The sequence below is a fragment of the Grammomys surdaster genome, unplaced genomic scaffold (genome assembly GCF_004785775.1).
Source record: "Grammomys surdaster isolate TR1022 unplaced genomic scaffold, NIH_TR_1.0 125756, whole genome shotgun sequence".
In the NCBI taxonomy this organism is placed as follows: domain Eukaryota; kingdom Metazoa; phylum Chordata; class Mammalia; order Rodentia; family Muridae; genus Grammomys; species Grammomys surdaster.
This window is the reverse complement of record NW_021620588.1, coordinates 1,201,662-1,215,144: the sequence shown is the minus strand read 5'-3', so window position 1 is coordinate 1,215,144 and position 13,483 is coordinate 1,201,662. Positions and strand designations below refer to the sequence as shown.

At 49.0% G+C, this 13,483-nt stretch overlaps 1 protein-coding gene across 1 annotated transcript in view; it reads left to right on the top strand.

Annotated features, from left to right (window-relative positions):
- The first annotated feature begins 405 nt into the window (after positions 1–405).
- Cpne9 (copine family member 9) overlaps positions 406–13,483 on the top strand; it is a 23,123-nt gene continuing 10,045 nt past the window's right edge. Inside the window, exons 1-17 of the mRNA XM_028788661.1 lie at positions 406–642; positions 1,140–1,180; positions 1,289–1,335; positions 1,445–1,548; positions 2,032–2,068; positions 2,301–2,303; positions 2,483–2,559; positions 8,097–8,160; positions 8,278–8,381; positions 8,515–8,619; positions 10,032–10,073; positions 10,372–10,447; positions 10,528–10,581; positions 10,993–11,054; positions 11,693–11,739; positions 12,554–12,735; positions 12,954–13,081. Coding sequence (XP_028644494.1) covers positions 575–642; positions 1,140–1,180; positions 1,289–1,335; positions 1,445–1,548; positions 2,032–2,068; positions 2,301–2,303; positions 2,483–2,559; positions 8,097–8,160; positions 8,278–8,381; positions 8,515–8,619; positions 10,032–10,073; positions 10,372–10,447; positions 10,528–10,581; positions 10,993–11,054; positions 11,693–11,739; positions 12,554–12,735; positions 12,954–13,081 — 1,241 coding nt within the window. The 5' untranslated portion in view covers positions 406–574. The remainder of the gene's footprint in view (positions 643–1,139; positions 1,181–1,288; positions 1,336–1,444; positions 1,549–2,031; positions 2,069–2,300; positions 2,304–2,482; positions 2,560–8,096; positions 8,161–8,277; positions 8,382–8,514; positions 8,620–10,031; positions 10,074–10,371; positions 10,448–10,527; positions 10,582–10,992; positions 11,055–11,692; positions 11,740–12,553; positions 12,736–12,953; positions 13,082–13,483) is intronic.

The window sequence follows — 13,483 nt, the reverse complement described above, 5'->3', positions numbered from 1 at the left end:
CTGTCCCCAGAGCCCTGATCTGACAGGCCATCAATGTGAATACCCAGAGGTCACTAAGCCTATCTTAAAGTACGCCAGTAGCTGCCACTAGGGCCATAACCACTAATATTGAGTAACTTGTTCAAGGCCACACAAATATTATGGGGAGAATGTAACTTCATATCCAGAGACCAAGATGGGTCGGGAGAGGGAAAGATGAGAGCTGCTCAGAATCGGGACCAACCAACTCCCACTTGCCAGCCCAAATGTTTCAGAACCATGGATAGTTCTAAGGTTTGCATCACTCTGGTGGTGGTTCCAGAGGATGTGTAGGTCAGTTAAAGTATGGATGAGTTTCACCGACTAGCTCCAGGCTGCTCCAATGGGGTGGGGGCCGCCTGCAGGGCCGGGCGGGGCTGTGCTGCCATCTGGAGCCGCTGCTGCTGGTGGCCACTGTCAGGGCGCGAGCAGCGGAGCGCACACAAGGCTGGAGAGAGCGCCGCTGCCTCCGCACATGGGCCGACCTCGCCACCGCCCCTAGCTTCGGCACCTGGGGTCTCGCAGCCCCTACGCGGCTTTGGTCATTGGAACAGTCATGTCTCTCGGCGGAGCCACGGAGCGTAGCGTCCCGGCCACCAAGATTGAAATTACTGTGTCGTGCCGGTGAGTGGGCCAGGCTGGGGAGGGCTTAAGTACGGACAATTCCCCAGCCTACCGCAGCTGCGGGTTCGGTGTGGGCAGGGGGCTAGACCACAGAGGGGATGACCAGGAGCGGGCAACAGAGAACTGAGGCTGAAGTCTCTAGCAGGATGAAAGGGAGGCCTCCCTGGGAAGCCCCACCCAAGTCTACCGGCTCAAAAGGTGGGCTACGGGAATCCCTAAAGAGCTGGGCCACAAGGGGCCAAAGTTCTGGGGCGAGCCGCAGTCCTGGACCCTTGGAGATAGTGTGGGCACATATAGAACCAATTGGCAGAGATTTCTGATGCTGTCCCGAATGCTGACAGCGTGGACCCCAACAGTCACTGGGGATAGTAATAAAGAGAGAGTACAATTTGCACCCCACGTCTCCTCCAGGTACCCAGTCAGTTCAGGACTGTGTTAAGGTGGTGAGCGCCAGAATGAGCTAGCTCTCTGTCCATCTGTTTGTTGCTTTTCTCTAGGAATCTGCTAGACCTGGATACATTCTCCAAGTCGGACCCCAGTAAGCAGCTCCAGGGCCTGGAGGAGGAACCCGGGGTGTAGGAGCGGGTGGAGCGGTGAGGGGTGCGGGCCGACCTGACGAGCTCTCTTCCCCTGCCTCCACCCGCAGTGGTGGTGCTTCACACGCAGAGCCGGGCCAGCCAGGAGTGGCGGGAGGTGAGTCCCTGAGCCCCAGCCCAGCTCAGGGCCGCTCCCGGGAACCTCTAGCCCGACTGCACGCCTCGAGCTCATGCTCCGTCTCCCCCCACCCCTCCCTGCCGCCCAGTTCGGACGAACCGAGGTGATTGACAACACACTGAACCCAGACTTCGTGCGCAAATTCGTTCTCGACTATTTCTTTGAGGAAAAGCAAAATCTCCGCTTCGATGTGTGAGGCTCCTCCTAGATTCCTGTCTTACCCTCCCCCCTCCCAACCTGGATCAGCCCAGAATTCTGCCTGGTCTCGCCCCCACCTCACCTTGCTTCCTGGCTCCTCCCCCAAGCCCAGGTCTGTCTCCAAAGGCTTCACTGTGGTCTTAACCCCGCCCCCACAACCAAGTTGGCGCCTCCTTCTGCAGGATCCATCCAGTTCTTTCTGCAAGCCAGGCCCTGCCCACAACCCTGCCTTCTAATTTAGCTCCACCTTGGCCTCGGGCTCCTTCCCGTGCTACTCCATCCCCATCAAACCTCCTCCTTGGCTTCACTCTACGCTTGACCCTCTTGACCCTGACACACACATCCCAAACCACACCCAAGTTGAGTTGGTGTCCACTGCCCCTCTCTCTATCTACAATCTTAACCAAGACTGAACCTAACCTCTTTCAGACTTTCTCCACCCAGCCCCACCCCACACTGGTTCCACTCTCTTCCCAGGTACAACGTCGACTCTAAAGCCAATATCTCCAAACCGGTAAGCCAGCGGCCGCTGGCAGGTTGCTTGGGCACATAGAGGCTAACCTGTCAAAGGACTTCCCTGAACACCTCCTTCCCTTCCTCGCCCCACCCCCACGCGCGCACCCACCAGCCCTTCTTAGATCCTGGTCCCTCTGGCCTACCAGCCCCCACCCCAGATCCTTCCCCTGTCTGCTCTGGCCTTATTCACTGCCTTTCTTCCTTCCCTGCCTACCTCCCGGGACCTGCAGAAGGTGAGGATGCAGTGGACTGCACCGGAAAGAATTTGGTTGGGAGATCCTCAAGAAACAGAAAACATGTGGGGCTGTCATTTACACTTCGGTATTATCTTGGTCAAAAGCAGCAGCATCGCCAGGATAGGCTTGGGGCTCCGTGTCCCTCCCGGACTCGCTGACTCCCTGTTTTGGCACAGGATTTCCTGGGACAAGCATTCCTGGCCCTGGGAGAGGTGATTGGAGGCCAGGGCAGCCGTGTGGAGCGACCTCTTACGTGAGCTGAATGGGAAAGGGTCCAGGGGAGGGAGGAGTCTCTCTGAGTTCCCCCTCCCAGCCAGGGTGGCAGGATGTCTGTAGGGGCTGCAGAGATTGCTTCAACAGGAGCTTTCTTTCCCTACCTCACTTTACTCCTCTAGAAAGTCTGATCTCTGCACAAATCAATCTCAGGCTGGACATGTTTCCTCTTCGTTCTTTTTCCAAGTCTGGTCCAATCTTTAAAGCCCTCTCCCAAGCCCCACTCTACTGGGAAGCTTCTTGAAATAAGATCAGATCCTCAGGTCTTGCCACTATGCCCACTCACTAGATGGTGCATTAGCTGCATTCCAGTGCCTTGCCCTGGTTGAGGGCCTCCAGAAGATCTGTTCTACCACTGTACTGGACCTCTGTCACCCACTGTCAATGGGCTAGAATTATAACCATGAGCCAAGCTAGCTGGAGAAAGGAAATGGAAATCAGTGCAGAACAGTAGCAATAGTAAATGACATCTGGAGAGAGGAATCAAAGTAAAGAAGTAAAGAAGCAGGTGGGAAAGAGGTACCATCAACCCTTTGGCCAACCGGAAGACTAGTGACCCTGGAGCAGTACCTGAAGGTGAAGAGTAAGCCTTGCAGAATAGAGGGAACTGCCCTAAACAACCTGCATCACAATACACCAGCCAGTGGGGCAGAGCCAAGAGAGGGACAAGGCAGGAGGCAGGAGATTAGGAGGTTCCCAGTCAGGGCCCTGTAGCTCTCACTCTGAGGTGGAGGCAATGTAAGGTTCTGAGCATGAGTGCCATAATCTGACTATGCTGACCACTAGGTTAAGAATGAACCCAGGCTCAAAAGACTACAAAAAAAGAATGAATCCTGGGTTGACAAAGACAGAAGCAGATAGCCTATCAAAAAGTTGGCCAATTGGAAAACTGGCCAATAAGAAAGCTGGCATTGGGCCGGGCGGTGGTGGCACACGCCTTTAATCCCAGCACTTGGGAGGCAGAGGCAGGCGGATTTCTGAGTTCGAGGCCAGCCTGGTCTACAGAGTGAGTTCCAGGACAGCCAGGGCTATACAGAGAAACCGTCTCGAAAAACAAACAAAAGAAAAAAGAAAAGAAAGCTGGCATTGTAATCCAGGGAGGAAGCATTGAGGGATGGGAAACTGGTCAGATTCTGGATGTACTCTGAAGGGGAAGTCAAGATATTCCAAAACCATTAAATACAGATGGGAAAGAAAAGGTGGAACTTGAAAGGAGGCCAGGGCCTTTATCCCGAGCAGTCAGAAAGATGAAATTGTGCCACCAACTGAAATCATTTGGGTTGTTGTTGTTGATGTTAAAATGAGCATACTGCAGTCCATGCATGGTGGCTCACCCAGCACTCAGGAGGCTAAGGCAGGCAGATCGCCTCAAGTTGGAGGACAAGCTAGGTAATATAGCTGCAGGTTAACCAGGGGCCGGGGTATGGCGGGGAGGAGACAAACAGACAGACAAAATCCCAGTTTGAAGGGCAGATTCTGCATGAATGCATGTGTTCTATTAGATACCAAATATATAGGACAGCTAGTAGACACACACAAGCAAACCGTGACGCCTTACCTCAGTATGGTCTCTGTTTTGTGACAAGGGTATCCATATCAGTTTGCTCATTTTGCTCAGGTTGAGGCTAAGCGTGCACAGCAGTTTCTAGCTGTTACTACCTTTTATTTCTCACCGAGGATGCACTGGGCAGAGGTGTAGTAGTGTCACAGGTACCACATGAATCTTGCAACACTAAAAACACTTTGTATCAGTCATAGTGGCAATGCCTTACTTTGTTTGGTGGCTTTTTTGTTTTGGAGACATGGTCTCAAGCTATTCTTGAAGTCCATATGCAGCCAAGACTGGCCTTGAACTCGCAAACCTACTCTGTCCACCTGCCAAGTGCTGGAATTCCAAACATGTGCCACCATGCTAGCTTCATAGTAGCAGTTTCTGTATAAAACATGGAATATGGTTTTAATCCCCACCTACACACTGCAAGAAAAACAAATGTCTGCCTTTCTTTCTTTCTTTCTTTCTTTTAATAAAGAAAGGTTTTGTAGTATAGTTGAGTGGTAGACTATATCCTTAGTATACATGTAGCCCTGGGTTTGATCCCAACACCATAAAAAGAAGGAAGAGAAGGAAGCAGAGGATGAGAGACCAATCATATCTAATACTGCTACAGATCAGATAAAATGAGAAGATAGAAATTATCTCTACTGACAAGAGCAAGTGAAGGCTGGAGAGGTATAGGAGTGGGTGGAAAAGGGACAGAGGGAGGGGCCAGACAAATTTCAGAGTTTTTGCTGCAAAGAGAAAAAGAGAGACATGTTGTCAGAGACCTGGGGTCAAAACAGGTTTACAGGGCTGGTGATATGGCTCAGTGGCTAAAAAGCACCTTCCACTATGCCTGATGATAAAAGGAGAAAACCAAATTCCACAAGTCATCCACATATACAGAGAAACAAATAAACACAAAGTGATGCTCGACCCGTACTCCCAGCACGTGGAGGGATGAGGCAGGTTTTGGAGTTCAAGCTCAGCCTTGGCTACATCACAAGAACCTGTAAAGAAAAAAGAATAGATTTATAATTTTTAAATTATATTTTTAATGAGCATACAGAATAATGGGTTTCATTGTGGCATCTTTGTATCCATATGCCAGTTTGTAGTTTTCTAACAGGAAAAAAAGTATATCACATTTGTAACTTGATGTGACTGGGCCCAGACTGAGATGCTGGGGGAATAAACAGAAGGGGAAACCATGCAGGTGTGGAAGCCTGTGCCTGTAATCCTAGCACTCAAGAACAGGGGCACTGCCACGAGTTTGAAGCCATCCTGGGCTACATCAAGAGTTGTAGGCAATCATTAGCTACAAAGAATCTCAAAGAAAAAGAAGGGGAAAGTTGCTGGTGTGATGTCCTTGTGCAGACAAGACAGAGCGGGCAGTAGCTGGGAGAGGGGTAAAGAGGCACGTGATGGTTCATTTATAGTAGCTGTAGGAAGACTCAGCCACGTGGGTGAAGATGCTGGTGGCAGGCAGGGTGGCATGGCGGTGGGTGGACTATCTCATCTGGTTGCTTCAGTTTTGTCAGCAAGTGGGAAACCAGGTCACTGGCTGAGCGAGCGAGGATGGGAGGAGGCTCTGATGCTTTGAGGGGAGAGGAATGAATCTTCTGTGTAGCAGAACTGGAGAGAGAAAGGCTTTGGGTGCTCAGTAGGGTTTGTGGGTGGTGGTACAGACCTGAGGTTTGAGGCCATGTGTGTTGAAATGGAAACTGGTTAGCTGGGTTGTGTGGCTGTGTTCTACTGTGTGAGTGTAGTAAGGGTCAGATAGACTTGGGTTTAAACAGGTCTGTAGTTCTGCAAAATAGCACATTAAAGTCAGAGTGGTGCTCAGAAAGGAGACTGCATTTCTCCCTGAGGGAAGAGGGCTCAGAGAACGTGGAGAGAATGTAAGGCAATGTGCCCAAGGCTGGATGGTTCACTGTCAGGCAATGGCCCCATTCACATCCGCACCCTCTTGTTAAAGCTTGCAGGGTCAGGATTTGAAGGAACTAAACAGGCAGAAAAAAAAAAACAGTTTTTGTTGTTGTTGTTGTTGTTGTCATCGTCATCATCATTGTCGCCGTCACTGTTGTTTGAGAGACGCTTTCTTCTCTGGGCTCTGTCTGTTCTGGTTCTCCCTCTGTAGACTAGGTTGGCCTTAAACTCAGAGTGATACACCACCACACCTAGCTAAAACAGTTCTTTTTATTTTGATTTGTTTGTTTGCTTCTCCTATAGCCCAGCCTGTCCTTGAACTCTCTATGTAGAGGTGGCTGGTCTTGATCTCCTGTTCTCCTACCCCAGCCTCCCAAACGCCAACTGTAGACATACATCACCACATCTCCATTTTATTATTATTATTTTTAATGAGACAAGGTTTTTATGTCACCCTGGCTGGCTTGAAAACGACTTTGTAGACTGAGCTGGCCTCAAACCTAGCTGGTCCTCCTGCCAGCCTGAGTACTGGTGTGTCTGCCATGCCTAGGTAAGCCCTCTCCCTTTAAAGATGGGGAAAGTCTATAGCAAGTTAGCTAGGACTTGAACCTGTGACTGTCTGCCCTTTTGTATTTGTAAGGGGTGTACACACAGGTGTCACAGCACACATCCAGAGGTCAGAGGAGTAACTTGTGGGAGCTGATTCCCTCCTTTCCACCAGGTGGTCCTGAGAATAAAATTCCAGTTGCCAGGCTGGGCAGCAAGTACCTTTACCTGTTTATCCTCTAACTCATGTTCCAGCTCCTGGACTCAATGCCCCTGGACACTTTGGATGCCTTTAAGAATCGTGATTTACAGGCCTCTATCAATGAAGTCCCTTAATGCTTAGGGACTCAAGGCAAATCAGGGCTGGGGGTCTCTGGCTATACCCTTTGAGCACAAGAAAATGTCCCTTTTGGGGACAGGAGAGAATAAAACATCCTTTGTCTTTTTCATGTTGTTTAAATTCTTTGCTGTTTGGAGAGTGGAGAGAGTGGAGATGGGGTTGTCACTGCTTGCATTTTGGTTTGTTTGTTTGCCTTTTCGAGCAAAGTTTTTCTGTGTAGCCGTAGCTGTCCTAGGGCTCCCTCTGTAGACTAGGCTAGCCTCAAACTCATAGAAATTGAGGCATGGTCTTACTATGTAGGCTAGGCTGACCTAAACTTACTGTGTATCCCAGTCTGGCATCAAGCTTACAGCGATTCTCCTGCCTCAACTTTACATGTGCTGGAATTACAGGTATGGGCCACACACCCAGCTATGTTTTGTTTGTTGAGTCCTCTACTTTAGCTTCCTGAATGCTTGTTTTCTGTATTTCCATGCACATTGTATATGAGAGCATGCATGTGCACACGTGTGTGTGTATTCCTTTCTCTCTCCTTTCCTCACATCTTCAGAAGGCAAAGCACACTTTTGCCTCTTGGTCTAAACAGAAATTGTTCTCATTCAGAACGGTACATCACACTACACTTGTCTGCAGCTTCTAACAGGCCACTCCTCTAGAAGCTCCCTGAGGGCAGAGTCTACCAGACGCTCAAATGCTAGCTTGCCCCTCCCAGTGTAGCACAGTGTAGACAGCCAGGGCTGTTTGAAAAATGTACCTTTCGAAAGTTCAAGGCTCACAAAGCTCTTGCCTTCAGGGCATGAGTTCAAATCCCCCCCCCCACAGCCCATAGCCATTCCCATATCAAGGGGAGACATAAGACGCTAAAGGAGGAGTGCCAGGGTCAAGCAGCTGGAAAACAATAAAATCTACCCTGAGTCTACCTGCCTTTGTCACACTGCTGTTATGTGATGTCCCCTAGTCTAGCCCCTTCCTACAGACTTTAGATACCACCAAGTCAAAGCAGGCCTTTTCTCACCAGGAGGCTCTCAGAATAGAAGTGAGGTACACTTAGGGGATTGTCAGCAAATGGCAAATGGAATGCCCTGACCCAGAAAGCCCAGATTGATCACCCCAACTCTGCTGTCCAGCCTCCTTCCTCTCTCTAAGAAGCCTTTTCTGCTTCTAGGGGTGTGCCAGGTAAGAAGTGTGGAACCATACTGCTGACAGCTGAGGAGCTCAGCAACTGCCGGGTCAGTGTGGGCCACATGCTAGAACGCAAGCTCCTTCATTCCCCAGACTCCCTCACTGGGCACTTTGGAAGGCTCTGGGCTATCTGGATCCCAACAGCCCACTCTATCCATCCCTAGGACATTGCCACCATGCAGCTGTGTGCGAACAAGCTGGACAAAAAGGACTTCTTTGGGAAGTCAGATCCTTTCCTTGTGTTCTACAGGAGCAATGAAGATGGCACGTGAGTCACTCCCATTCAGTTCTGAGGTTAGAAACTTGGCCCAAGTTTAATGAGTGAAGAATCCTGGGAATCTCTACAAGTAGTAGTCTCAATGCTACTCTAAGGCATTCTCCAGTTTCCTGCTTCCCTTCAGGTTCACCATCTGCCACAAGACAGAGGTTGTGAAAAACACACTGAACCCAGTATGGCAGCCCTTCAGCATCCCTGTGCGGGCACTGTGCAATGGAGACTATGACAGGTCTGGTTCACAGGGAATTGGGGATCAGGACATGAGTGAGGCTCCCTCTAAAAAAAGTGATGAGATTCCTGAGCCCCAGAATGAGGAAATAGTATGTCAAAGGTGAACAATGAGTGAGCTGATACAAGATGGTCAGATGGGTAGATAAACTGTTGATGGACCACTGGGTGGGTGGGTGGGTGGGTGGGTGGGTAGATGGATAAAGGGGGTGGTAGGTGAGTAGAGGAGATAATGAAAGCATAGACGATGAATAGAAAGTTACACTAGTAGGTATGTCCGCAGATGGAGAGAAGATGGGTGATATGGAGCCGTGATACTGAGTATGTAAGAGCTGATGTATAACCTGAGAGAGGCAGACACATGAATGAAAAGTCAAGTAGAACTGAATGAGACATGTAGAGTGACAGGTGAATTGGTGGCCAGACAGATGAACCCTAGGTGGATGAATCAGTTGATGGCTGACCCAAAGGAACTACTGAGTGGGTGGTATAGAGATACTGGGTAGGTGGGCTGAAAGAGCTGAAGGGCACCTGAATGGACAGTTATACAAATGAATAGACAGGAGCTAATATGGCTGGGTATTTAATTGAGCAGATGAACAGACAAATGGGTGCTTATGTCATGTATATGTGTTAGAGCTGGTGAACGATGGGCTGTATGATTTGATATGTGAATAAAGAGAAAGATGAATAGGTAACTGATTTGGCATATATATGAATAAATGGACGGCTACACGTAGTTTGATGGACTGAACTTAACAGATATATGAGATAGAGGATAGGGTCTCTGGATCCAGGCGTGGTGACATGTGTTTGTAATTCCAGGACTCGGGAGGCTGCGGGAAAAGCATCTTGAGTTTAATTAAGCCCAGCCTTGGATATACAGCAAAATTGTTGAAGGGGAAAAGGAAGTTCCGAAAGAAAGAAGGGGGGGAAAAGGAAGGAAGGATCGGTTAAGGTCTTTGGAAACAGGATATCTGGGTTCAAATATCAGCTGTCACTTACTAGCTATGAAACCTTAGCCAAGTTCCTTAGATTATCATCCCCAAGGGGGTAGGAGGAGAAGGACAAGGGTATATATCAACTTTCTTATCCAAAAATAGGAACAACAGTACTTACAGAGAATAATAGTTATACATAATGCATTAAATGAGACATTCTGAAAGTACTAAGAACATTGGAATAAAGTGAGATTCCAATGGCAAGTGTGTGCACGTGCACGAGCACACACACATACATGCGACTGCTCTAGTATGTGTGTGTGATGAGTGAAGGGGGGGAAGGCTGAAGATGAGCAGCTGATGGAAGGACACAGGATGGATGAGGTGACTGGAGTCTGGGTGAGCGGCTGGGGAGCCCCTTGGGTTTGGCATGCACACACAGCCATGTTTGCATTAATCATGTGCGTTTCAGAACAGTGAAGATCGACGTATATGACTGGGACCGAGACGGAAGGTAGATGAGTCAATGTGCTTCTTTCTCCTGTGCTCACTGGAGCGGTTCCTAGACCCTGTGGTACATTCTGAGGTTCAGAGCAGCTCTGGGAGCCAGAAGGGAAATGGCGAACACACCATCACAACCGACTGGCTTAGATAGCTCTCTAGTACAACACCTTCCACCTTTTTCTTCCCCATCTAGCCACAACCCTACTGCCTTAGAGCCCAAGTCAGAAGCTTAGGCAATAGAAGCTCTAGGGTTTGGCTCTGGCTCTGTATCAGCAGCAGCTGCTTACCCACCTATGGTCTCATTGCAGCCATGACTTCATTGGTGAGTTCACCACCAGCTACCGGGAGCTGAGCAAGGCCCAGAATCAGTTCACAGTGTATGAGGTGAGAGCATGCCCTTCCATTTTGCCAGGCTCTCTGTCCTAGGCAGCTGGTAACTGTCACTGTGACCATCTTCTACTTAGGTACTTAACCCTCGGAAGAAATGCAAGAAGAAGAAATATACCAACTCGGGGACTGTGAGTACTCCCTGGCCTCTGACCTCCCAGATCCTTCTGTCTTGATCCTATGACACACATGACAACCACTGGAGGTAGAACAAGACAGTGGGCACAAGAGACTTGGGACAGTAACACTGAGGCTAAGGCGACATCATTGAACTTCCTGATGCAGGAAAATTTCCAAATGTTACACTTCTGCAGAAATTTTAAAAATACCCTAAGTTACATTTCCAAATTTAAAATGCTTTTGGAAATTCCAGGATGCACCTGTGTTCTTTTGGAGACTGGGCAGGGTGGGAGAAGCCGGGCATGAATGAAAATACGCATATCCCATAATGCAGTTCTCTCCAAAGGCTTAAGAAGCTCCCTCTCCTCTGCTACCTCAGCTGTGCTTGCGAAAGTGGCAGAGCTGCCTCTTGTGTCCCACAGGTGACGCTCCTTTCCTTCTCTGTGGACTCAGAATTCACTTTTGTGGATTACATCAAGGGAGGGTGAGTCATTGGCCAAGCCAGCAGGGAGTTTTCCTGCTTGTGCACGGTCAGGGTCCAGTGAGCTCACGAGATAAACTGCCAGGCAATAGCAAAAGACGTATCAAGTGTTCTGTGAAGTACGGAATGTTCTTTGTTCTATTCGTGGGGCTGCCAGTCCCTTTGGAAGATAGAAGCCCGATCGGTAGTCTCGAACAGTGGCCTAGGAGCTGCGGTTCAGTGCATTCAATGCTTGGTGTGTCCATGTACTCAAACACAGGAAATGCCTCATGGGTAAACAAGAGGGCAGCGCTGCCAGGCTGACCATAGGAGACACTGTGCTTGTGTCTGTGACCGCAGGCAGACCCAGGCAGTAAACTTGGCTACTCAGAATTTCAGTTTTCTCTTATGTAAAACATACTTTAGTTACTATCCCAGGAGTATTGCGTCACGTTAAGCTACATACAATACCCTAGTCATGAGACTATGCATCTAATTCTGCTTCTAAAGTGGACAGCAGCAACAGCAGAACTTGGCACTTGATTGGTTCTACCCAGATTGTCTGGATCACAATCTGCAGTTTAGCATGTGGCCATGTTTGGGAAATATTGATTTCCTAGGTTTTGGTCTCTCATTAATCAAGCCACCTACTCTTCCACTAGGACACAGCTGAACTTCACAGTAGCTATTGACTTCACTGCTTCCAACGGTGAGACATGGGTGAGGGTGTGGGAATGGGCAGAGTCTAAGGATTCTTTAGAGATGAGCGTAGAGTCCTTCCTGGGATAAGACGTAACTCCCCAAGAAGTCCACGCTTGAGAAGGAGTGATAGAAGGGAAGTACTGGATGCAAAGGTGGACAGAGGGTTCAGGACATGCTGGGTACCCAGGTCAGAGAAGGTTGAACAGTTAGATAGTTCAGTTGGCCAGAGAGAAAATGGATGGGTAGGAGGGAGAGAACGGGGTTATCAGGAGAGGACAAATGGGTGGGTATATACAAGGATAAATAAATAGGTGGTAAATGATTAATCAATAGGCAGATCAATGAATATATCACGGGGAGAAGAACTGGAAGTGAGTGCACTAAGGGGTGTGAGGTGTGTGCATGAATGCATGGGCAGACAGTTCTTTCAAGTTGGGGGTGCGTCAGCTAGGAGACTCAGGCAGGAAAAGGGAATGGACCAGGACGGCTGAATGTGGAGACTAGTATAGAGATAGGAAGGACGAGATGTGACAGCTAAGTAAACAGGATGCATAGATGAGCCAGAGAATACAGAAGTCAGTGGATAGAGATGAAGAAACAGATTGAACACTGAATTTGCTGCCTAGCAGGTGGGTTGGAGGATGTGTGGTAATGGGTGACCATGTAACGCAACATAAAACACATAGGGGAGCAAGGGAGAGTTTCAAGAAAGGTATGAGAACAGAAGGATGACTCAGTCACAGAATGGTGGGTAAATGGATGGTTGGGTACATGCATAGCAGATAAGCATGTGTGAGGTCAGAGCCCATGTTTTTCTACAGGGAATCCCCTGCAGCCTACCTCGCTGCACTACATGAGTCCCTACCAGCTTAGCGCCTATGCCATGGCCCTCAAGGCAGTGGGAGAGATCATCCAAGACTACGACAGTGACAAGCTCTTCCCAGCCTATGGTTTTGGGGCCAAGCTGCCCCCAGAGGGGCGAATCTCCCACCAGTTCCCCCTGGTACGGTATGGGCCAGAGCATACACTCAGTGATGGATCACTTCTGTTGTTACTGTGTGAAGGGCGAGGGCCAAGGAAGAGCTGTGTGACAATGCCAGGACAGGGAGGTGCTGCGGTTTGGAGGGGAGCATGAAGGGGTTGGGAGGCAGTGAACTGGGATCAGAGCACTCCTGGATGCTTTCAGTGTGAGCTTAGCTTAGCAGAACCTTTTTTTTCCAGAACAATAACGATGAAGACCCCAACTGTGCAGGCATTGAGGGCGTGCTGGAGAGTTACTTCCAGAGTCTGCGCACAGTGCAGCTCTATGGGCCCACATACTTTGCACCTGTCATCAACCAGGTGGCCAGGTAAGGGAACTGGGTGAGGGTGAGAGGCATATGATTGGACCCAGACACAGACAGGCCCATTCTGAGTGACCTTGGGCTTTGGAGAGAAGGGGAAGTGTCCAGTGTTATCCAGGACCAGGTACAGAAGGTTCTCTGCCCACCTGTGCTTAGAGAAAGTTTCAAGAAACAACCTTAGTGCTGTTTGGGAGTCACATTCCAGACCACAAGTGGCCTTGATGGCCTTGACTTTGCCTAAGAGAGGGAAGAGTCTCAAGGACAATGGTGAAGGTACCAGGTTTTATAGAAGGCTTGTGCGTGAGGCTTAAGCAACTTGCTTTTTATCATTTATTTTCTTGTTTGTTTATTTTATTTTATTTTATTTTATTTTATTTTATTTTATTTTATTTTATTTTATTTTATTTT